Genomic DNA, 22,347 nt, shown 5'->3' on the forward strand with positions numbered 1-22,347 from the left:
ACTGTTGTCAGAAACCACCAGTTTTGCATAGTGTGTGTGTGTGTGTGTGTGTTCAGTCAGAAACAGGAGGTGATTGCATACACATGTTATCACAACCAAAGAGCTGGCTGCTTCCTCCTTCTGGTCACTCTATCTACGTCTGCTATTTTGTGTCTGCAATATTCACTTAAATACAAACAATAAGAATGTGATGGAGAACTGAACACACAGTGCCTAATAAGGCCGGAAAAGGAAGAGATGATTTAGTGAATGGTTGCTTGTACCTATGCAAAGATAATACTAGATAACTAAACAGCATAATAAAGACAATCTGCCTGTGGTTTAGAGACACTTACTGTGATTTCTGCAATGTCTTCCTTGCAAAACACTCAAACAAAACATGGTTTTCACAGATGTAAATGCACCCAACACTTCTGCTTTTTAAAAAAATCCAAAGTTAACTTTTATAGCCAAGTTAATTTGCTTATGTGCCACTTAAAACAATCTGCTTTACCTTGTTTATTTTCTTTTTGCAATGTGTTTCATGATGACCCTGATGAATAAGCTAATTGGTCTTACAATAAGGTTGTTCAGTACACTACAAGTCTTGCTGGAGTTTTGACCTCTTCAGACTTTTACACTTCTCAATGCACAGTAGGTGAATTTGTGCCAGAAACACGAACTCTGCTTCAACATAAAACATGTCACAATATAGGAAGTCAGAAATAAATCATAAAATATTATGACATAAAAAGGTAAGGAACATTTAGAAAAATCAGGCACATCCGGTCTCCAAATGATGCAAAAATATGTAGTCATGCATTTTTTTACCTCTTGATTATTGCAACACCTTATTATCAAGCTTCTCCAATAACTCAAGTAAGACTTTCTAGTTGATCCAGTATAGTGAAGCAGGTGCACCAATAAGGAAAATATATTATATTCCACTTGTATCAGCTTCATATGCCAATCAAAGTATACTTAAATGCCATGCCTAAATGATTGCCTTAACATTAGTGACAACATGTTGCACCATGAAGTCAAAGTATTGGCCAATTAAAAATAGGAGTGAAAGAAGATGGGGTGATGTGAGCTGTGACGTCAACGCATGCGCTTCCTATTTCTGTGTCTCTCTTATCAAGCACTTTGTTAAGAAGCATTTACTGAACCCTAGCTTGTGCTCAACTGAAAAGATGACTTTGCAGGCATTTGAGTTCACAATGAAGCTGGTATTTATGGACCTATTATGTATAACCATAATTCAGAACAAACCAACTGCATTTCCCAACAGAGAAAAGTAGAGGAGAAGCCTTTGTAATTACCATGACCACAAAGCAGGGTTAGTCAGTCCATGCAGCTTTTGTTATATTTGTTGTATTCAGTAAGGTCTTATGGGTTGACTTGAAAAACAATGTTTTTTTAAATTTTTTTTATTATTAAAAACACACTATATGTTGCACCACATCCAATGTACTTATTTACAATACAGACATATACAAGTTGAACAACCACAATCCCAGTGTTGGCCACTGGGTTCTCAAGCGCTACGGGCGGCTAAAAGAGTGCATCTGGACTGTAGTTGTTTAAGAACATTACAAGATAGTTTTACTTTTCACTTTCCCACCTTGAGTTTCTAAGCTCAGCCTAGAGCTGCACTGTACACCGATGTACAAATAAAGAGAGCATCCACTATACTGCCACCATGTTTACTCCTGTTAATGGTTGCAATGAATACAACAAACAGGTCACTTTATAAAAAATCCCAGTTTGCATTCCACTTCCTCAGTTTAACTGGGACAAAAATACAGTAGTCACACAATACATTAAAATAACTCATGATTCCTTCTAAACAAGGATATGTTGTAGGCAGCTTCAATGGAAATATTGTTAGTTATTAAGTTACCTTTCATTAGTTGATCATAAATCGGCACCCTTGGCAAAGGTATATTGCAAGGTTACATATTCAAGTGGCCTTAGTCAACTTATCAATCATTAATGTAAAAACAATGATGTTGGAACAGGGACTGAGTGTACAAGACAATGCAGAGCAAACAGTTGTGTGCAAAACTCTTGAGACCACAAGGGTTTATTCTACATTAAAACAAGGAAGATAACAACTTTTGAAAAGAGGAAGTCAGTATTGTCTCTGAACCTGAATTATCTATGTCACATAATTATCACGGGTGAGCAAGGATGTTTTAAAGTATATTATTATAGGGGTTTCCAAAAAAATAAAATAAGTAGAATAAATAGTTGGTTTCACTGGAATGTGTGCATGTAAACACAAACAGATCTATTTAGGGGAAGTGCATCTTGGATCTCCACAGAAAGATTCTTTGTGAGGTGAGAATGTGCGTGACCACACTGAGCAACATCAGGAAGATGGTCATCGACATCACTATCACATAATGGCTAATGCTGAAAGAGACGGAGAAATACATTTATTGTGTTTATGTGGAACTGTATGCATCACAGGTGGCATGAAAGAGATGAAGATAGAAGGCACAAAGAAGGAAGAGATACAGTGTGTACATGAGTCGAGTTAATAATTAGTAATTAATTAATTGTGTATTTTGTGGAGTTAACCTACCTTGTGCCAATATCCAACCAGCTGCCGTAGTCCTGCACTAGGAAGAAAAAGTGCTGAGGAGAGATGAGGGAGTTAGACATTATAATGCTGGACTTTACAGAAAAATAACCTCCCAGCGCATCTTTCACCCAACATTCAACCGTCCACACAGCCTTACCAGAGCCATCAAGTCAGAGATGACCAGGACAATGAGGAACAAACTGTAAAAGAAGAAGAGTTGACAGAACAGAGGAAAGCATTACACACAAGATGTTTCATACTAAAAACATATACAACACCAAAGATACTTCACAGACAGTGGATTGGCATCTTATTCACAAGCTACAGAAAAAACTAACACATTAAGTTATCGGACTCATGGTTTCAGCTTTCTGTAAACCGCATAGTGTGGCAAGAGGAAATGCTTCTTTTTGTTGGTAAGTGTTTGAGAGGCAATGTACTTGACACCAAGAGCAGATGTGGTTCATGTTAACTGAGTTTCCTGTGTGTCACCTTTTATCCACCAAAGCAGATTAGATCAATGACTATGGTCTGTGACTCTGCTGATCCCACAGCAGACGAGTGAGCAATTACCTTCTTGATGAGAGCTGAGTTGCAACTTGGATGGTCTCAAATGTGCACATCACTATTATGAATGGAATGATAACCTAGAAGAACAAAAGGACAAAGAGAAGTATAATGAATTGAGGTTGAAACATATTTAAGCATATTTCCCGGACATATATTATATATAGATTATGACTGATGTAGTTATAATACCATAGAAACAAAGTTTTATGGTACCTTCCACATCATCAGCCCTCCCATGATAAATGGGTTGAAGACGGTTAGGAAACAATAAACAGATGCTGGGTCAAAACTAGAAGAAGAAAAAAAAGAAAGACGCAGAGGAAGTGAGAGCAGATTAAAGACTAAAAGACTCATGTATTCAGAGTACAAATCTATTTTGGGAATACAGCTCAAAAGATGTATTTCAAGTACAAAAAGACTATATAGGCAATCTCACATGAAGTATACAAGCATGCACTACACAAGTTGTCTGAACAATGCACATAACTCACAGAGAGTATGAGTCAGTTTTTTTTTTACAAATCTTTCCTGTATTTAAATGATGCATTGCCGATACCCACAAATATCATTAAAACCATGAACCATGCATATCCCCCATTAACAGACTTCCTGCTATTTACCACACAAATTAGATATAATTTAAAAAAAAAATTACATACCTGTTAATGGAAGCTATGTTGCCTGTGCCAAAGAAAGCTGTTATTATAAAAAATACCTGAAGAAAATATATAGTCAAGGAAAGATTGCACACTTTACAAATTAAACAATTTAATCTTAACTTTTCTGCTGACTACTTTGAGACAAAATCCCTACTTCCAAATAGTGCGGGAAAAGTATGTTTTTTTTTTCAAGCGCTTTTGTCACTGTTGCAATGCGGATACAAAATAATATGATCTCCTGATGTCATCCAACTTCAGCTGTCGGATCTTGGTGATGTCAATGTTTGCGGCAAAATCAATTGTGGAGAGCTGAAAGAAAATACACACACAAAAGCATGCCCATACACATGTGCATACACCCAGTCAAACACATTCACAGACACACCCAAACATGGTAACATCAGTCAGTGTACATTGTAGAGATGTATCCAGGCTTCCTTCACAAATTACATAATGTTAACATGAGTAGGGATGTCCTTGTTTCTTTGATGAAGAAAATGTAAGTAACGTGAGTAAATACTAAGTGTTATCAGAATGCTTTACACCAGATAAGGAGGCTCCAGAATGCATATTTAAATCAAATATGTCTATATGGGATCAAACTGACTATTACAGTACAAGACGACAGGAAATGTGGTTGTCGGTCTTGTAAGCAGTTGATAACATGTGATGCTGCTCTTCAAAATCTAAGTATGGAAGCATGCGCTTCCTGATTTTACCTCTTGCCTGCCAGAGACACCCTGAGCAAGCATAGCTTCTTGTTCAATGTTGATCCACACAAACATCAACCAAGATAACACAGGAGGGAACAATGCCTCTGACCTGGGAGGGAGAAAACACACATTACAAATTGTATAACATTGTAGCTTGGCTGCGATTATAAAACTCTACACTGATTTGACGTGTTAGTGCGGCTGCAGGACGTGTGTAGAGTTGCTTGTCTTACCCCGTGCTAAGCAGTAGGTATGTGGCCGTTAGAGAGAGGAATATGCTGAGGAGTCGGTGGAAGAGACGCGTGGAGCTCAACAGTGGAACGAGCATTGAAGATGCTAAGGAAAAGACAAGAGACAAGAGATTAGGTGGGTTTTACAGCTTGAGGGCCATGTCATACTGCAGGTCAACTTTGGGGGTTTTAAAGATTCAATTTTGTCCTTTTGTCTTTATTGTTTATTGGTTTATTATTAGGGAGAGGGGACGAGATACAGCGATCGGGGCGGGTTGAAATCAAACCTGGATCTAGCCAGGGCTAAAATAGTTTGATTTGTATCTAATCACCCTTTAAAAAGTTTAAATAAATACAAAATGAACAGAATTTTAATCTCACCATGAACTGATATGGTGTAAAAAATAAATTGTTGTAAGTGTCCTCGATTCACTCGCACACACCTACCTAATGTGGTCCAGCTGATGATTTGATTAAAAAGTGGCAGGCCCTGTTTCTGCTGCAGGCTGGAGTGTGTGAGGGATGGAACGTACGCACACACGGCCACAAGGAGCATCTGGGCAGTATGGTTTGAGACATAATCGTTCATTTTTTGGAAAAAGCGATGACACAAACACAATATCATGTGGATTGAAGTTACCTGCGTGCCAAACTGCTGTCTGTCACTCAGGTGCAGCGTTGTTCTTCGTCGTGATGACCAGAGGTAACAGCCTGAAGTGAAGAGAGTGAGTACACCTGCACAGGTACTGAGCAAACAAACATGAAATATTAAGTTATTATTACAGACACGTTCCAGACACAAAGCTTAATTTTGCGCATGGATGTTGAATAATAATGTTGATGTTGAATGCTGGTGTTATTTAGCAGTCCATTTGATTTATTGTCATTTTACATCATACATCATATTCAGTTTGTCTATTATGGACAGGCCCACAAAGCTTGTAAAAGTAGTTGTATGTAGTTATATGGCTCTGGATGAAGTTTTGTCATCTATCACATTTTGATGTACGCATATTGATAAACATTGTGATATTGATTCCAACTACATAGATTGTCTTTATATGATATGTAGCTAACAAATGTCAACCCTATGTAATGCTGTTTAACAATGAAGATACACTTCTTTTTGTATTTACCTGGAACCAACTGACAGAGCTTAATCTGTTTTTTGACCTGAGCCCAGAAGCAGCATTGTGGTAAACTTTCTGATAAATGTAAGCAAATAGAGGAAGCACTCACACCAGATGTATATTAGGCTCTCTGCCCACAACAGGCATCAGGGGGAAAGCAGCCAAACACAGACAACCCAGACACCAGCTCAATGAACGGAACTACACAGGAAGAGACACAAGTAGATCATATAGTTATAACTATCTGTGATCTCATACATTAACAAACTATCTACTAAAATGATCTGACAGCAGATTGATGATAGATAAGTGACAAATATATGTTGGATTTTTTTTCAGCTACTACATTCATTAGTCAATATTTCTGGAAGCGACTGTTGTTACTACAACACTACTACTGTGTTCATGCTGAATTTCTAAGATGGACTTTGTATTCCCAAAACAGAACACATCTTTTTCTATACCTGTTCAGGTGTGAAATCAGTCAAATACCATGCAATTTTTTTTTGCCATTTAGTACTGTGACTGCTGGAGCGATGATCTAGAGCGTAATTACCTTGGCCTTGCCAAAAAGTCCCGACAGGAATGGCCAGAGAGAGAGGACAGCCAGGCCCACAGTGAGCATGGCGCGATGGAAGAAACTCACCACCTGGGGGCAGAAAAGTTAAACTGTGGTCGACGCTACAGAGCAACTTCGACTGCATGCAATGAGCCCAACACATTCAACGATTTGTAGTAAGTACTGTATGTAGTGATCAACTCAAGACTTACAATTACCACATCACCCCGGTGCTGTAGCAGAAATAGGACTCTGACTGTACACTAGGAGACATTAAAGGTTCCTACCAGCAACTCGATCCCAAACGACACCAGCACAAAATAGCCAAAACATTTCCACAGCGGCAGAGAGGGGGCTGAGCGAATTAAATCTGTCAGAGTTCCAGACCTAAAATGGATCAGCAATCACATTATTTTTTTCTGTGTTAGAATGGATAAAAGAAAGAAAACTGCACGTACTGCCTTTCATCCATTCACAGAGGAGAACAATTAATGGATATAAAACCATTTCAAAAAGATCAAATTAACACCTTACTTGCACCAACATGTGTATGTGAGGTAAATTACATCCTATGAAAAGCTACAATATTTGTTCATTGCCGAGATCTCCATTGATGTATCTTGTGATTTGCTGACACCGTGTGTCGATAAGTGGTGGAGCATGCGCCACCACTCCCAGCAAACAGCATGCATGGACTTTACACATTTGTTTGATTTGATTTTTATAAAATTGTGCAGATGTGTTCTATGCTTTTTTCCCCCTTATATTGTTCATTCTCTCAAAGGTGTGCTTTACTCACTCTTTAAGGACAGAGTACCATAAAGGGACTGGCAGCAGGCAGTAAATGTAGTAGGTAACGGGGCTCCTTTGGATAAGCAGGAACACAGTGATCACCACAGTCACACACACACACAGCTTCACCAAGGCATGGCTGGGCATCTGCACACATACACAGAAGCAACATCAGGAAAATCATTTCACAAAACATTCACGTTTCAGAAAGTTGCCGTGGTGGAAGGAGAGGAGGAAGCAAAGAGAGAGGGATTACAGCATATGCCCTGACCGGTTTGAGGAGACTGGGGTGTCTGTTGAGGTTAGCGTGAGTCTTCAGTATGACTAGAACTACATACGACGTCCAGCCTACAAATCCCAGCACCACACTGCAACCCAGGAAGAATCGATCATAGGTGTGGTAGTAGACGAGGCCCTCCAGAGCATTGGCTATTAGAGACCGGCACAGGGACATCTGACAAGAGACAGACGAGGGGAAATGAACGGGAGAACTAAATCATGCCCTGGAGAAGATTATCAGCAAGAAATGTAAAGTAACAAAAAAGGAACTCTGGATGACAAAAATCACAAAAGATTTACCACAAATTCTGCTACACCATCAGTATTACTCAACCATGAGTGCTAAATGTTGTCCATTTGAACACCGTGTTACAACACCAGCTTCATGTATTGAAGTAGTTCACTTTGATTCAGTTGTGCAACTGTTACATTACGACAAGCCACATGCTGTTCTTTCCAACTACTCACAGTGTCTTCATACTTCTCCAGCTGCATCAGTATTCTGGACTTGTAGAAGAATTCAGATTGTTTAGACTCAGTGAGAAGTCTGGAAAACAGTGAGACAAAGCAATAAAGACTGTGTGAAATTGCATGTAAATGTGGTCTGAAATATGTTGATAAAGCGTTCTATTATTAGAGCACCTCAACATTTGAAATCTAGTTAATCTTCTTACTGAAAATGTAATTTTTTTTTAACTTAACACACTGATGAAAAAAAGTAATGTTATTAATTAACTAATTCACAGCTATTATACATTATTAACTCACTAATTGTACTTACTGGTATGGGGTGAAGAGAAAAGACAAAGTTGTCTCCTTTTTCTGGGTCATTTTTATCTACAAAAAACACATTTATCACAATTAACAAAATGAAAACCTTAAAACTTAACTTCAAAGCTATCATTTTGAAGATATTGTTATGAGTCAAATAAATAGTACTGGAGATGTCTATAATACCAAGATAGTAGTACAATTCCAACTGATAATATTAATACTTTTATTGTTACTTGCATATCTATTTAAGTTCAACAGTGAAGTGACAAGTGATTGTTTTCTTGGCCTCTGTAACATACTAAAGAGCTGGATGCTTTCATACCTTGTACTGCTCTAGTACTTGAATAGCATTAGTGTACATGCTTTCCGCCTTGAAGTGCTCACTGTTGTTAAGGTAGAGAAGAGGTAAAACACCCTGAAGAGAAACAAACACATAAAAGCTGAAGATAAAGATGTGTGGACACATCATTTCAGTTAGATCGCTGATTGTCACAAGTACTGAAGTGTACTTTCAAAATCAATGTACCACAACTTTTATGATTCCGTGAGCGCTTGCATACAACTTTCTAAGATAACAACAACAAAACTATTTCCATTGTCCTTAGTTTATCTCTGCACTTACAACCGAGTTAACAGGAAACGGCACACCAATGAGAGAAGCCATGAGGGGAGCGATGTCTGCCTGCAGAAAACAATACAAAAATAAAAATACACACAGTACACACACACAGTATATGTGTCTTATCAAAAAGTGTCCATGGGCCTAACCTGATTGACGTCAACTCTACGAAGATGCTCCAGTTTCCAATCTGATAAAAACAGCAGGCATAAAAACAAGGACAACAATGTCATTAAAACATATATAGTAGACACTTTACAACATTACTGTTTTTTATATTTATTGAAAAAAAGAAAACAAATTCCACCTTGCCTGAAAGTAATAATAATTGTTTTTAGTGAATGTAGGAGAACCTGGTTCTGAAATGCAAGTTAAAAACCTCTGTAGTGCATGAGTTCCACACCTTGTAGGAAGCCATCCTTGTATGGTTGAGCTTCAGTGACTTTGTGGGCATTGTTAACGCCGGCTCCCCACACCACCAAAGGGGTGAGTGTCTCAGAGGGATGACCTGCACCGTGTGAACCTAGAGACACATGCACACACATCGACAGAAGATAATAAAGACTTGAATATTTTTCATTGTATACAGTACAAAGGCACACACAGAAAGAAGAATCTTACCCCAGTTTGTCATGCCGTGATCAGAGGTGAACACATACGCCGTTCTTCCATCATGACCAAAGAAGTCTTCTACCGTAGACACCAGTTCAGCGACACCCGAGTCTACAAGGCCAATATTGTTGAGGTACTCCCTTGACAAAAGACAAATACAATTAAAAAGATACAACAACTTAAATCAATGTTACTTTGTTCATTCAATTTCATGTTATGCTGAGTGAAATAAAAACATTGTATATCATCGTATCTTACTGTGACATGGGTCGGTGAGCATGTCCGTTTGTGTCGATGCCCAGCAGATGCAGGAAGAAGACATTCTTATCCTGGAGAAGATTGGCCCTCAGGCTGGAGTTAGACTTTGCTGACTGAAAGAATGACTAGAGCAGAAAGAAAAATAAACATAGTTAGATTTATTCTAGATGGCAATGTGCAATCCTCACAAAGACTATTTTCCAAGAAAGCTCATAGCAATGTTGCTACCATCCATTGGCATGACTTAACGTAGCATTGCATTTTGCGACCACAAATAACATAAACACCTTTCTGTATTAAGTGTCCATGAATACAAAAGTGGAGAAATATACGCTTTACACAAGCAAATGATTTTTTTTTAAAAACATCATTTATGTAGTAGTTATTATCAACAGATTGATCACGGCATTCATCGTTACAGTTAGTAATTCCACTACCATACTTTGACTTGTGTAAACACCCAGGTGTCCAGCCTGGAGGCATCTGTGGAGGCAAAGTCCTCCTCCCCTGCTGGATATGTGTGAGTATAAACATGGTCTCCACTGGCACCTGGAAAAACCACAGCACGAAACAAAATTAGCTTCATTACGATGAATTTTAAAAAGGCTTTTGAATAATTATTCAAAACATGTAAGCGGTAACGATGAGGAACAATAGATGATTTGCTAAGCTTAAATTTTAGATTTTGAATACAGTCTAAATCCTTGACCTTTTGCTTTTATACCGATTAGGTTGGTGGTCCTGCTTGTGTGAATTGTGTGCGTGTGTATGTACCTTTAGCAAACATTGGCAGAATATCAGGGCTGCCCCAGCACCAGGTGTTACGGGTCTCATTAAACACAGAGTCAAACTCGACAGGATTCTCCTTCCACCCTAAAGACAAGCACACACACATCAATGATCATGCAGTCACAATCAGACACAACAGTAGAAGTCACCCATACAAACACTTCTATAGATACCAGTGTCAAAAGCTCCACATCTTTCGCGCAGCCTTTTCTGCATCAACATACACACCTACCTTTAGCAATAGCACTAACATCCTCATAAAAGCCGGCTATGAGAGCAACATGACCGGGACGGGACTCAGTGGGCACGCGTGTGTGCGACACACCCCAAGTACCCTTCTCCTCAATCACACTCCTGATATTGGGAGACACACAAATAAGTGCACATACAAACAGCAGTTACCCAGGAGTCAAGAACAAATAATTAAAAGAAAAGACCAAGAATTACAAACAAACAAAACAACTTACTGCAGATATATATACACTGTAACCTGTTCTGGACAAATTAATGCACACAAAAACACACCACATCAAAGCTCACTGCTCTATTTCAGTTTCCAAACCTCAAGTACGGGGCCCTGGACGAACCGTTCGGGAGCAGTGTGAAGAAACTGTCTGCTCGGAGACCATCGGCCACCACTAACACCAGCCTGGACCCAGGGGGTGCCAGGGGCGTGGCCTGGGGTGTCATGCCATGCACCAGGGGAGAGGTGAAGTAGATGTCAAAGATAGAGAGGAAGAAGACCACATGGACTGTTAGTCCAACCAGGAGGAAGGTGATCATCCTCATTTTCCTTAGCACCAAGCTAAATCAGCAGAAGAAGGGGGGGAGGGGGGGCAAGGTGAAAAGAAAAGAAAAACGTACATATTTTATGTATTTTTTAGGATTCAATGGTTAGATAAAATAGAGGAGGTAACAGAAAGGTTTACTTGATGGGTTAAGCCATAGTTTGTGTCATGTAAAGACTGCTTAATGGCTTGAGTAATCCTTTTGTCACCATCTGCCATTAGCCAACGAGCAGAAATTATGACTAATAGTAACTGTAGTTCATTCCAATAGTAAGTTACCCACTGTGCCAGCAGCTATTGCAACTTTGTGTTGTTGTTGTTGTTTCTACAAGAGAGTGATTTAAAAAAAAAGCACTTACATCTTTGGCCATGCAAAGACTATTACCTGTAACTTATGTAACGCCACTGGAATCTGCCCACAAAGACGAGGGACGCTGGCTCGTTAATGAATGGATAGGATATCAGAACTATCTAAACTAAGTAACTACAGCCCATTAACCCGATGTAGATTCCATTGTATCTTTCGCAGATGTCTTGAGGACACGACAGACTTGTTGTGCGAAACAAGACCAACGTAATCTTTAAATGCGTGTCACTACAAAACCAACCGTCCTTCTTTCTAAGAAGATTAGTACAAGCATTTCAGGTACCATGAGCATTCACTTCCTTGTTGTGATTGTGACGTTTTACGTTGACGTGTGTGCGTCGTAGCTTCTTCTTCTTCTCTTTGAGTGGGGTTTTTACAGCTGAATTGTGGGTACTGTAGTGAAATATTTTTTTACAGCGAGCTTTCTTTTGTTTATAATTTTATTTATAATTAATTATAATAACGTTGAGTTTACTAAATGTGTTACAGTGCAGTTTCACTGTAAAAAATGCTATTATCACAGATTGTGGTTCTTTGATGACACATTAGCTAGCATAGGCTATCAGCTGTCAAATGTGCCCTGCCCAGTTTTCCTTTCTGTCTCGCCATTGTCCAATCATGTACTACTATCCTATAAAAGAGGCGGGCTTAGGGTGAAATTTGGCTAATCATAGCGTCACATTTTTCCTCCTGGTGAAAGCCACCTATGATCGCTAGCCCGATGTCCATTCAGGAAGAAGCGGGTCTGATTAGCTTAGCTAGCTTAGGTTGCTAAAAAACCTTATAGTGCAAAAATGGCGTCGGTCAACCCGTTCAATCTCAGCGACTCCGAGGAAGAGGCTGAACGGCGACCCAATGAAACGGTTGACACAGAGAGAAGTCCCAGTGACGGGGTGCCAGGGCGGTCGCCAGGTAATCCTTTCTCTCCACCTGCGGACGCCGAGCCCCCGACACTCCTGCTGTCCAGCAACCGGACGAGCCCCAGTGGCGGCGAGGGCTCGGTCTCGATCGCGGCCACCTCCGCTATGGCAGGCACCACCGAGACACGGATATCTGTGGACGGCATTGCTGCTCAGCTATTACGGGACCAATACATCCTCACGGCCCTGGAGTTTCACACAGAACTGTTGGAAGCAGGCAGAGAGCTGCCGAGGCTGAGGGATTATTTCTCTAACCCGGGCAACTTCGAGCGTCAGAGCGGCACTCCGCCTGCCAAAGATCAGGTACTTGGACCTGGAGGACCACTGAGTAAGTAACGTCAGCTGCTCCCAGTGCTCGTCACGTAACTAGCTATCGATTGGCTCTGTCTTTAATGTAGCATTGTGCTAATTAACGTTATCTGAAAAACGCTAGAATCGGAAGCCCCATTGATCGCGAGATATCGCCATCCGCTCGCTGCACCTGTCCTCCTGGTCGAGGGCCCGCGCGCAGTCAACAAGCGGGTTTCGAGGGTCAGCTGTGCTGGCTGACATTCAGACTACATCATCACAGCAATGCTATTATGCTCTATTACACCATCCAGCCGGACGAGATGGATGAGTGATGCTGTGGCAGTCCGATAATGATGATGCGGAGGCATTGAGCTCTGCAGGGAAATGCCTCGTTCCCTTGTTCTTTATGCCAGAGCCATGTCAGAGGTCAGGACCAGCTTGAGCCCCAGAGGAGGAAAACAGGCAACTGAAGAAGTGGAAGCTTGTACAACTTACTGTTATAATACGGTGTTGCTCTATGCCAGTAAAGCACTTTATAATTTGAATTGAAGGCTGCAGCCGGTAGACATTTGGTGTCTCACAGGGCATGTTAGGCTAAATCCTGAACTTAGTTTGAACCGAAATCTTATTGCTTCACGGGGCAGTGCTTTATTAGTGGATGTGTTGTTTTGTACCAGTTCTACCGGGGCAGGGACATACTATTGATCAAGGGTGTATCTCTGTAGTGCCCTCATCCACTTGCAGGATGTATGTATGGGAGTAACCTGCAGTCTTATTTGGTGTCAGTAGACTCTGGACACATCAACAAACATGCTATGCAAATTGTAACTATGGTGACAGCCCCAGACACAAATAGATAAAGCCTGTTGTAAAGCAGCAGGAGTTGTATTACCGTGAACATCAAGTCTTATTGACTGTTGTGCATGCTATTAGAGTCTATATGCAAAGTGAATTGGACATGTTGTGTTTCCTGTCACAGTCTTATTATCCAGGGTTCTTTTGGTAAGTTATTTTGAGGATTTCTTCATTAATTCTAAGATTAAAATCAGGGTTTTAGTTTCTGAATGGCTCACACTATTTACAGAATCTCATGACACAACACTGCATTTGTAACTTTTATTCATTTGGTTCAGGATTAGCAACGAGGCTAGATGATGCATTTCATTGTATTCACATTTGGCGGTTTTCCAGCAAAAGGAACAACAGCATATGAATAAATGCGGAAAGAGGGGATCTGGTTTTATAACTGGAAGATTTATTTTCTATCATTTAGGTGCAATAGCAAAGCATTGCTGCTTTCTCAGGAGGCTGTTGTATAGTATTGAGTTTAGTGTTAGCAGTTGCCAGTGGAAATGAATAGACTGACTTTTACTTTTTTAGAGACCACAGCATCAATTTCAAATTGTTTGTATGCTAGTTGCAAAGGTCTTGTGGTTGTTTTATCATACAAACTCTCCAAAGATTTGGAGGATGGCCACAAAAAAAAGTTGGATGATGATGCCTTCCCAAAGCATGACAGGACTTGACGTTGTGTAGACTGAAAAAAAAAAATAAGCATCTGATGGAAGTTGTTGAGGGAGAAGGTGATGTCCCTTTTCTTTCCAGCATAATCTGATAGCCAAGGCCGCACTGGAATGATAATGTTCCTTGTTTTTGAAGGATGAGAGGGAGAGTTGTTGAGAAGGGATACCGATCGAACGCTTTCTATTGTCAACTGCTCTGTTGTTGTTCGGCAGCCAATTTCCAATAGGCATTTTCCAACAGTAGCAACACATTAAATGCCTTGACTTGGCCTCCAGAATGTTCTGCTTTTAGAGGGCGTTGAAAGGATGATTCGGGTTGTATATTATTGAATGGACTGTGTAACTTATTGTAAAATAGCATGGCATAAAAACCTCACAGTGAGGGGTTGAGAGCGTGCTACAGAAATGAAGCATCATTGGCTGAGTGTTACGATAGTTTGCCCGCCTTGTTTATGCTTAGCCTTTTAGCCTTTAGTTCTCAGTGCAATTAAAGCATTGTTCAGGTAAGGATTCCGAGTCTTCTGCTAATCAGAAAGTATCCACACACTCAATCACGGTTGGCTATTGTTCATTGCAATAAGCATGCGAACAACAAGCAGCATCATATCTGCAACTGCTGCATGACACAGCAAGGCATCTCTCCCCACCTTGCTAATTTGCAAGCAAGGGAGCATGAATGGTTTTCTCCCTGCCCCTCATTGGCTAGTCAGCTCGTTGTTTGCCCTCTTGATGCAAGGAGCTTTTGAGCATGCAAGTCATTTAAGTTGCCACATGCAAGGTTGACAGTAAACTGTCACATTTAAGAAGTTGATGATGTTTATCACATAAGACCTAGTATGGGATGGGTCCCAAAAAAATGGCATGACAGAACATGAATCCAAAAGTAAAGTTGTAGTTGCAGGCACCTACGATCTGCTACTTCAAATTGGTCATGTTGTAGCTTCATATAAAACGTTCTACCCAAGGTTGTTTGTAACCATTATTCTTGTGTTCTCTCCTGTTACAAATCTGTGAAGTTGGAACAAAGACAATCCAGGTCAAAGACACACCACCGTCAGCCTGTTGACACAATGCACCTCCTCCTTGCGAGCACTGCCTATTAGCTTGCCCAAACTGAAATGCACTATTGGTGTGTGTGTGTGTGTGTGTGTGTGTGTGTGTGTGTGTGTGTGTGTGTGTGTGTGTGTGTGTGTGTGTGTGTGTGTGTGTGTAAAATTATATTTTCGTGTTCATTTAGCTTCATGAAGTTCTGGACCAGCTGCCTGCATTTTATTAATCTGGTTCTGTGCATATGAATGCAAGTGTTGTATGTACATATTTCTTAGCAGCAAATCACAATGTGGGTTATTGTTGTTTGGTGTCTCTTTCATTGTGAATTGGCACAGCCTTCCAAATATTCCACAGACACTATGTCACTGTGTAGTCACACTAATTTATTACCTATTAATTATAGAATTTGTATATATGTTCAAACTATTGTCCAATTCATCTATACGTAGAATTAATCTGGTCTTAAACTAGATCCTTGTTCTATATGCCCAGTTTATACACAGACTTTAACATCCATACAGATTTCTGTGGCTGCCAGTCCATCCTTTCAAAGGAGATCCCATTGTTTCCCCCTCATTATATTTGCAAAATAGCTGACAGTCTTTTCAAAACAAACATTTCCATTAAATGAGCTAGTTGGCTACCCTGTGACCATCCATCTTCTCTTTTTAAATGTATCTCTTTGTTCTCAAACTAAACTTGTGCTCCTTTCCCTGCCACCAATGCCTCTGCTTTGTTTTGTTTACTTGCAGAAGCAGACAAAGAAAAATCCTTTATCATAATTGTCTTTTCCCATCCTTAAACTGCATTTAGCCTCCCAATTGTTTTTGTAAGATTAGTATTTTCAATGCTGAACCAGAGGAGGAGTGACTCGCGGTCACCAAAAGCTTCTGCGAAGACTACAACAGCACCAAGAAAGTATGCAGGGTTGTTGTAAAAGAAGTTGTATGGCAAGAGTTTGCTGCAGTACTGCTTTATGACAATTACAGGACCAAGATATTCATGCAGCCATCGTCCGGTCTTTGCAGGCCCACATCACCAAGATGTCGACTAAGCTTGCAAAGTGTGTACTTTTGCTCCTGGTTCCTGGCTTACCCCGGTTTAATTGCTGTGGCAGTTCTGTTCACACTCATCCTATGAAGCAACACAACAACAGCTGCAGGGGGAGGAGGTGTTTAGCAAAGCGACACAGAGGCCCAGCGGTTAATGCTTTGCAGTTTCTACCTGCGTCGACGTGGTTTACTCCAGCTACTCTGGTATTCTCCTGTGTGGAGTTTGCGTTTTCTTGCCGTGGTAGTGTGGATTCACTGTGGCTTCATTAGGTCGTAGTTGTGAATGTGAGTGTGAATGGTTGTCTGTCTCTATATGTGCCCTGTGATAAACTGGCGACCTGTTCAGGGTGAACCCTGCCTTGAATCAACAAACACTTGTCTGTGTGTGTCCTTCACTTTGTGCATTGTCGACATGTCGCTCACATCGACATGCATACAAACACTCTATTACCCACTAATTTACAGTAATGAGAGCTGTGACATACATACATACACACACACACACACACACACACACACACACACACGCACACACACACACACACACACACACACACACACACACACACACAGTGACCTTCCACTGTATCAGAGGTATCGGAGAACAAACAGTCCAATGTTGCACTTGTTTTGAGGTAGAGGAAAACTAACACCATTGGCTGAGCTACTGGGACAGCCTACCTCAGTGAAATAGGAGCTCAAGTATTCTTATACATCTGCTTCATCTGCTCTTTGAGTGAACAATACCTACTCAAATGTGAGGTTGTTGGCTGGAGGTGTTACGTTTGGAATTTGGTGTTTCCATAAAGTAAAGGTCATTGCAGAGTTAACATTTCGTGAATGATTTGTTTTCCCACATGTGCAGTGACTCATAAGTTTCTTGGCTAAAGTATAACCATCCTGCATAGTCTTTTAAAGGTCTCTGCTTTTCGCTGAATTTAACAAAGTTTCCATCTGTTTGGTCAAAGTGTGGCCTGTTGGTTAGTCACCACTTAACCACTTCATCACTTAACTAGAGCCAAGTGTTAGCATGCTTCCAGCTTGATCGAGAGTCCTTAAGCAAAATGCTGGATCCCTACCACAGTGGGGCTACTGTTGTGTAACTGACCCCTGACTACTACACAGGCGGCAGCTACACAACAGAGAGGAGCACATATAAAGGAACAGTTCTTGAGCATCAGTGCATTTTTGTCACATGTTACATCTATGCGAGCTGCTTAACCGTTGGGGTCGTCGAGTTGTGTGGATTGTATACTTGTCTCACTTATTGTTTCCATGTATGTGTCTCCGCTTAGATCGAGCAGGCAGCATCAGCACCTTGGACTCTCTGGACTTTGCCCGTTACTCAGATGATGGCAACCGAGAGTCGGACGAGCGAGTGGCAGGTAAGATGAACTGTAGTGCCAGAACTCAGAGCAAAAGACCCGGCTTAACCACTGGGACATTATTCTTTTTTTTTTTTGTTAAATCAGGAGAATAGGCATTGACGTAGAAGGGTGGCGTAGAAACAAAGACCTGCTGTATTAAAGCTGGTACAACGATGATGTCCGGGTAATCCAAGACACCACAGAATTGGAATATGGATTAGTTCTGGTGTTGTCACAGTGACACGGCTGTATAGGAGCGGCTTTCCCAGTAATTGCCAAATAACGAGCACATGTAATTTAACACATTTGATGTCAGAGTCCACATTAAACAACACTGTCTGTTTTTAGGGAGACTTAAGTTAATCAACGAACAGTGTTTTTCAAAATCGTGGCTCTTTGTCAACATGTCCCACTTCCAAAACGCTGCATGTTTTTCATTCTTGAACGAGGTTGAGGTGTTTCTGCCTCTGCGTCAGCGCTCACACCGTTGAGTCAGTCTGTGGTATTTTTGGTACAGGACCTGTCTCAGAATTGTTTAAAATCACACCCTTCTTTCCTCTCTGTTGCTCTGTCGTGACACACCACTACACTGTTTTTTGCCATACACATTACCAGCTGAGTCTGAAGCCGATGGCGCCTCCTCATGAAGCGCTGGTTTTAAGAGCAGCTGCTTAGTTACAAGCAGCTGGTTGGTTTTTGCTCAGATGTTGTGCGGTGAGTATTTTTACACAAACAGGTGGCTACGCCTTTTAACTTTTAACATCAATGCAGAAGGGACAGTCATGCAGGGCCAAATAGTATTCTGTTCACTTAATCAGCCTCCTGTTTCCATCTTTTCTATTTCATAATCGCCAACATGAAAACATTACTTTTTAGCCCCCTCCCCCCCTCCACTCCAAGATTTTGCCATAGTATTGGTGGTTAGTAATAATAACATCCTTTACAAACTGTCTGTAGTCATCCACCCATTTGTTCAATAAGTGGTAATCAATTTGTCCCCAAAAGCCCCATTTCATAACTGCAGTATGGAATTGTGCACAAACTGTGGCATATTTTATTATTCATGTTTTCTTTTCTATTTGTTTTTTTTTCCTTCTGTACTTTACATCAGTGCTAAGCATGAACATTAGACTGTCTTCCTGTATTGTAAAATGTTTTTTTGTTTTTTTTCGTGTCTATGCATTATAGATATCAGTAAATGTTATGTACATATGTATTGCATTATTATAGTAGAAAAGGATAACACTTCATTCACAAGTTTATCAGATGGATACACTTTAACTGTAAACAGGTAACTAGTTTGCTTGTGGTTTGGGGCTTTCAACAGTCTATGAGAAGATACTGACATGCGGTACATTAATGCATAGAAAGGGCACATATAGGACCATGCAGCAGAGATATTGGTTCCATTTTCCCAACTACGTAATGTGCATCTTTAAAAAAAAAGACAATTATTCACCAAATTGGCACCTTCCCCTTCCTCTCCTCCCTCCTCACGACCCCCACTTCAATCCCTTCAAACTGTTCTTCTGGCCAAGATGCCTGCCCCCAGCTGTCTGACTCTGGGTTTTCTGGCTTTCTCCTGACGTTGATCAAACCCCAGTGACCGATACTGGACAAGTCACTCCATCCAGACTAGCTTTTTGCTTCTTCTTCTTTTTCTTTTTTTAAACCTTCTCCCCGTTATTCAGTTCTTGGTTTTCCATTTGTTGCGCTTGCATCCTGTGCACTCTTGATCTGCTGGACAGGTTAGGGATGATGGATTCAGAATGAGAGAATTTGGCCATAAAAGTCCAACTAATGTGTTGCTGGCATTTGTCTTTGCAAAAATATAGTATTCTTAAAGTTACGGAAACCTAAAGTTGACAATGGCATTAGAGAAAATGACTGTTGTTGTTCTTAAGCATTGATGAGCATTCTTGCCTGCCTTTTGCACTTTTCATACTGGTATGATGAGTATGAAACCTGCAATACCTGTTGAGCTGCAATCCTGCTAAATAGGGAGCTATTTAGGGATGGGATCACACAAGATGACAGATTTTTAGTGCACAGCAGATTTTCAGTGCACGGCTATGCAACATAGTTTTCCTGCTCCATTGCTTCTTACTTTTTGCGTGTGTATTTTTAATCTAACGTGTCTCCAACTATTGTGTGTTATCGTTCTATATTCAGTGTTAGTTTAAGTGAATCAAATTTCAATCGACAAATCAACAATGATTTCTAAGTGTTTGCCTCTGATTGTCTGAGATGTCAGAAACGGCTTGCTCGTGTTATTCTGAAAATATTTGTTATTTTTGTGTTTTTTTTAAATTCATTTTTTAAAACTGTAACATACCATGTTCTAAAATGGCTTTTATACCTTAGATTGCTCATAGTATGATGGCCTATTTGTAACAACCTGAGCAGTGGCTGTCATTTGAGTGGCTTTTAACCAAATTATGAATTACTTGTTAGTAAGGTATTTGCCTGAAACACATCCTTTGTCAGACAGCTCCTAGATTATCAAAGCTACATTTGGGTAGCTTGACTCAATTTGTTCACCTCAGCTACAATTGAAGTAACTTTGAACTCCCATTTTTGAAGTCGGTCACATCAGTGCTGTTAATGGGAGGCGATCGAGGGCAGGAAACCTCCCCATTGAGATGTGTCTCAATGCATTAGACACACTTGTTAAACAGACCACCATCGAGCCGGCTTTACCATGATCCTCTGCTGCATGCGTTCCTTAGACCCATGATTTGCATGTACCCTTTTTTGTTGTTTTATGACTCTTACAATCTTTTGTGTGGTTGTTTTGTTTTTCATGCCCATCTTTGTTTTATTTCTTTGTTCCCTGTCTTTGGTTGGATGCATTTCCTGTGTGTGTGTGTGTGTTGTCACTTCCTGTCCAGTGCTGGAGTTTGAGCTACGGAAAGCAAAGGAGACCATTCAGGCTCTGCGCGCCAACTTGACTCAGGCAGCAGGTGTGGCGTACTTTTAACTTCTTCTCCACCTGAACCCTCTTTTGTTACAGCTTTCCCTCTTTTTTTTTTTTTTCTAAGAGAATTCCACTAGATGAATAACGCTCAGCATCCTTTCAAACTCATCTAAAATGTTCTCAATTTCTCAGAGAGCGAAGGTCCCTCTCAGGAGAGAAAAAACTTCAAGTCAAGTCCTGAAATTCAGGTGGGAAATCTCGAAGTGTTGAAAATTATGAGATTTGTGAATTCCTTTTTTTTTTAAAAATGAATAAAGAGATTTAGTTCCTTTAAATGTGTTCCTTCAAACCCTATGATGATATCACTGCTAGATTTGAGTGAGTCATTGTTACAGCTTTTCTTTCCTCTCTACCTCAGGAGCCTATACGCCCACTGGAGAAAAGAGCCTTAAACTTCCTTGTAAATGAATATTTATTAACAAATGAACACAAACTCTCATCCATCACCTTCTCTGATGAAAATGATGATCAGGTAAAGATTATTCTGGCTAAATGATAACTATCCAAATTAAATAATACTGTTTTCTTGTCATTTATTTCTGACTGCTTCTTAATACAATGTATTTTTACAAGGCAAAATAAGAGGTATCAGACTTGTGAGCAGTAGTCTATGAACTGTGGTAGGGTCATGTGACCATAAATATATTCAACAACTGGGATCAGCTGTCTTGTTTTGAGCCTGCATCAATTCCTGCTTTGTCTGATACAGAGGACACACACCCGTCCATCACACATTGTTTAAACATTTAGTTTTTTATTAATTTTCAGGACTTTGAGTTGTGGGATGATGTCGGCCTCAACATCCCAAAACCCCCCGACCTGCTACAGCTCTACAGGAACTGTGGCACCCCTCTCCCTCCTCCTCGGGTCGATGTGTCAGTAGGGGTGGATTTTGGCGATGTTCCAGGAAACTGCATTGCGCAAGATCCCCCAAAAAAGCCCGACCTCTCTCATCAGGTTGGTGTGTTTGTACATGTATGGGTCTAATTCAGGGACATGCAGTTCTTCATGAGTTGTCCCATCCATCCAATAATGTAGGATGTTTCACTTTGCTACAAAGAGTGAATCAGTCAAGTGTTTTACCTTTTTGGCTGCATCAAGAGCTCTGTGATCACGAAACTGTTGCTTTTCAAAAGCAGGGATGGGCACTCTCATTATCATGGACACACAACCCCTTTTACTCTCATTCTGTAACTGAAAATTGGCATTGACACGCTCTTTGAGAGACATTGGCAGTTGGCAATTGCTTTGACTCGTGACAGCGAAGTACTGGAGGCTTAGATGATGATGATGATGATGATGATGATGATGATGATGATGAAACATTTAATTGACCCTTCTGCATTCACATTGTTTCAGTAAAAAGATGTAGAAGTAAATTAAAAATATTTTGAATAACTTCTGAGATATTACCAATTTATGTAGAGTTTTGACTTAAGAGAACGCAATGTCTTTTAAC

General features: G+C 40.4%; 2 protein-coding genes across 10 annotated transcripts in view; one reads left to right on the forward strand and one right to left on the reverse strand.

Moving 5' to 3' along the window:
- Positions 1-1,431: 1,431 nt before the first annotated feature.
- Positions 1,432-12,244, reverse strand: pign (phosphatidylinositol glycan anchor biosynthesis, class N). The gene is made up of 29 exons (XM_068581223.1): positions 11,727-12,244; positions 11,116-11,358; positions 10,786-10,907; positions 10,539-10,637; positions 10,207-10,313; positions 9,765-9,889; positions 9,516-9,646; positions 9,298-9,417; positions 9,044-9,084; positions 8,898-8,957; positions 8,598-8,690; positions 8,283-8,338; positions 7,970-8,048; positions 7,494-7,676; positions 7,230-7,369; positions 6,718-6,817; positions 6,428-6,520; positions 5,981-6,072; positions 5,382-5,487; positions 5,189-5,297; positions 4,745-4,847; positions 4,518-4,620; positions 4,021-4,107; positions 3,799-3,854; positions 3,353-3,428; positions 3,143-3,216; positions 2,727-2,769; positions 2,570-2,622; positions 1,432-2,397 (listed from the first exon to the last, which is right to left on the reverse strand). The coding sequence occupies exons 2-29, from the start codon at positions 11,340-11,342 to the stop codon at positions 2,277-2,279; spliced, it is 2,799 nt and encodes a 932-aa protein (XP_068437324.1). The 5' UTR covers positions 11,343-11,358; positions 11,727-12,244; the 3' UTR covers positions 1,432-2,276.
- Positions 12,245-12,395: 151 nt separating this feature from the next.
- Positions 12,396-22,347, forward strand: part of relch (RAB11 binding and LisH domain, coiled-coil and HEAT repeat containing) — a 30,919-nt gene continuing 20,967 nt past the window's right edge. For 3 of the 9 annotated variants that reach the window (XM_068581214.1, XM_068581219.1, XM_068581216.1), the window contains exons 1-6: positions 12,402-12,956; positions 17,840-17,929; positions 20,803-20,874; positions 21,021-21,076; positions 21,247-21,360; positions 21,657-21,845. In XM_068581214.1, coding sequence (XP_068437315.1) covers positions 12,503-12,956; positions 17,840-17,929; positions 20,803-20,874; positions 21,021-21,076; positions 21,247-21,360; positions 21,657-21,845 — 975 coding nt within the window. In that variant the 5' untranslated portion in view covers positions 12,402-12,502. Of the gene's footprint in view, positions 12,957-17,839; positions 17,930-20,802; positions 20,875-21,020; positions 21,077-21,246; positions 21,361-21,656; positions 21,846-22,347 lie in introns of all 9 variants that reach the window. The other 6 variants (XM_068581215.1, XM_068581217.1, XR_011077739.1 and 3 more) reach the window with 5 other exon arrangements.

This window comes from Clinocottus analis, unplaced genomic scaffold (assembly GCF_023055335.1).
Source record: "Clinocottus analis isolate CAN_PGR_092001 unplaced genomic scaffold, fCliAna1.0.p SCAF_18, whole genome shotgun sequence".
Classification (NCBI taxonomy): domain Eukaryota; kingdom Metazoa; phylum Chordata; class Actinopteri; order Perciformes; family Cottidae; genus Clinocottus; species Clinocottus analis.

What these genes read in the sequence shown, in the direction of transcription:
- pign (XM_068581223.1), bottom strand. Translation starts at nt 11,342, where the DNA reads ATGAGGATGATCACCTTCCTCCTGGTTGGACTAACAGTCCATGTGGTC. An exon ending in TGGTACTCTGTCCTTAAAGA is followed by an intron (nt 6,818 to 7,229) that starts GTGAGTAAAGCA and finishes GATCCATTTTAG; the next exon opens with GTCTGGAACTCTGACAGATT. An exon ending in AACATAGCTTCCATTAACAG is followed by an intron (nt 3,429 to 3,798) that starts GTATGTAATTTT and finishes TTCTTCTTCTAG; the next exon opens with TTTTGACCCAGCATCTGTTT.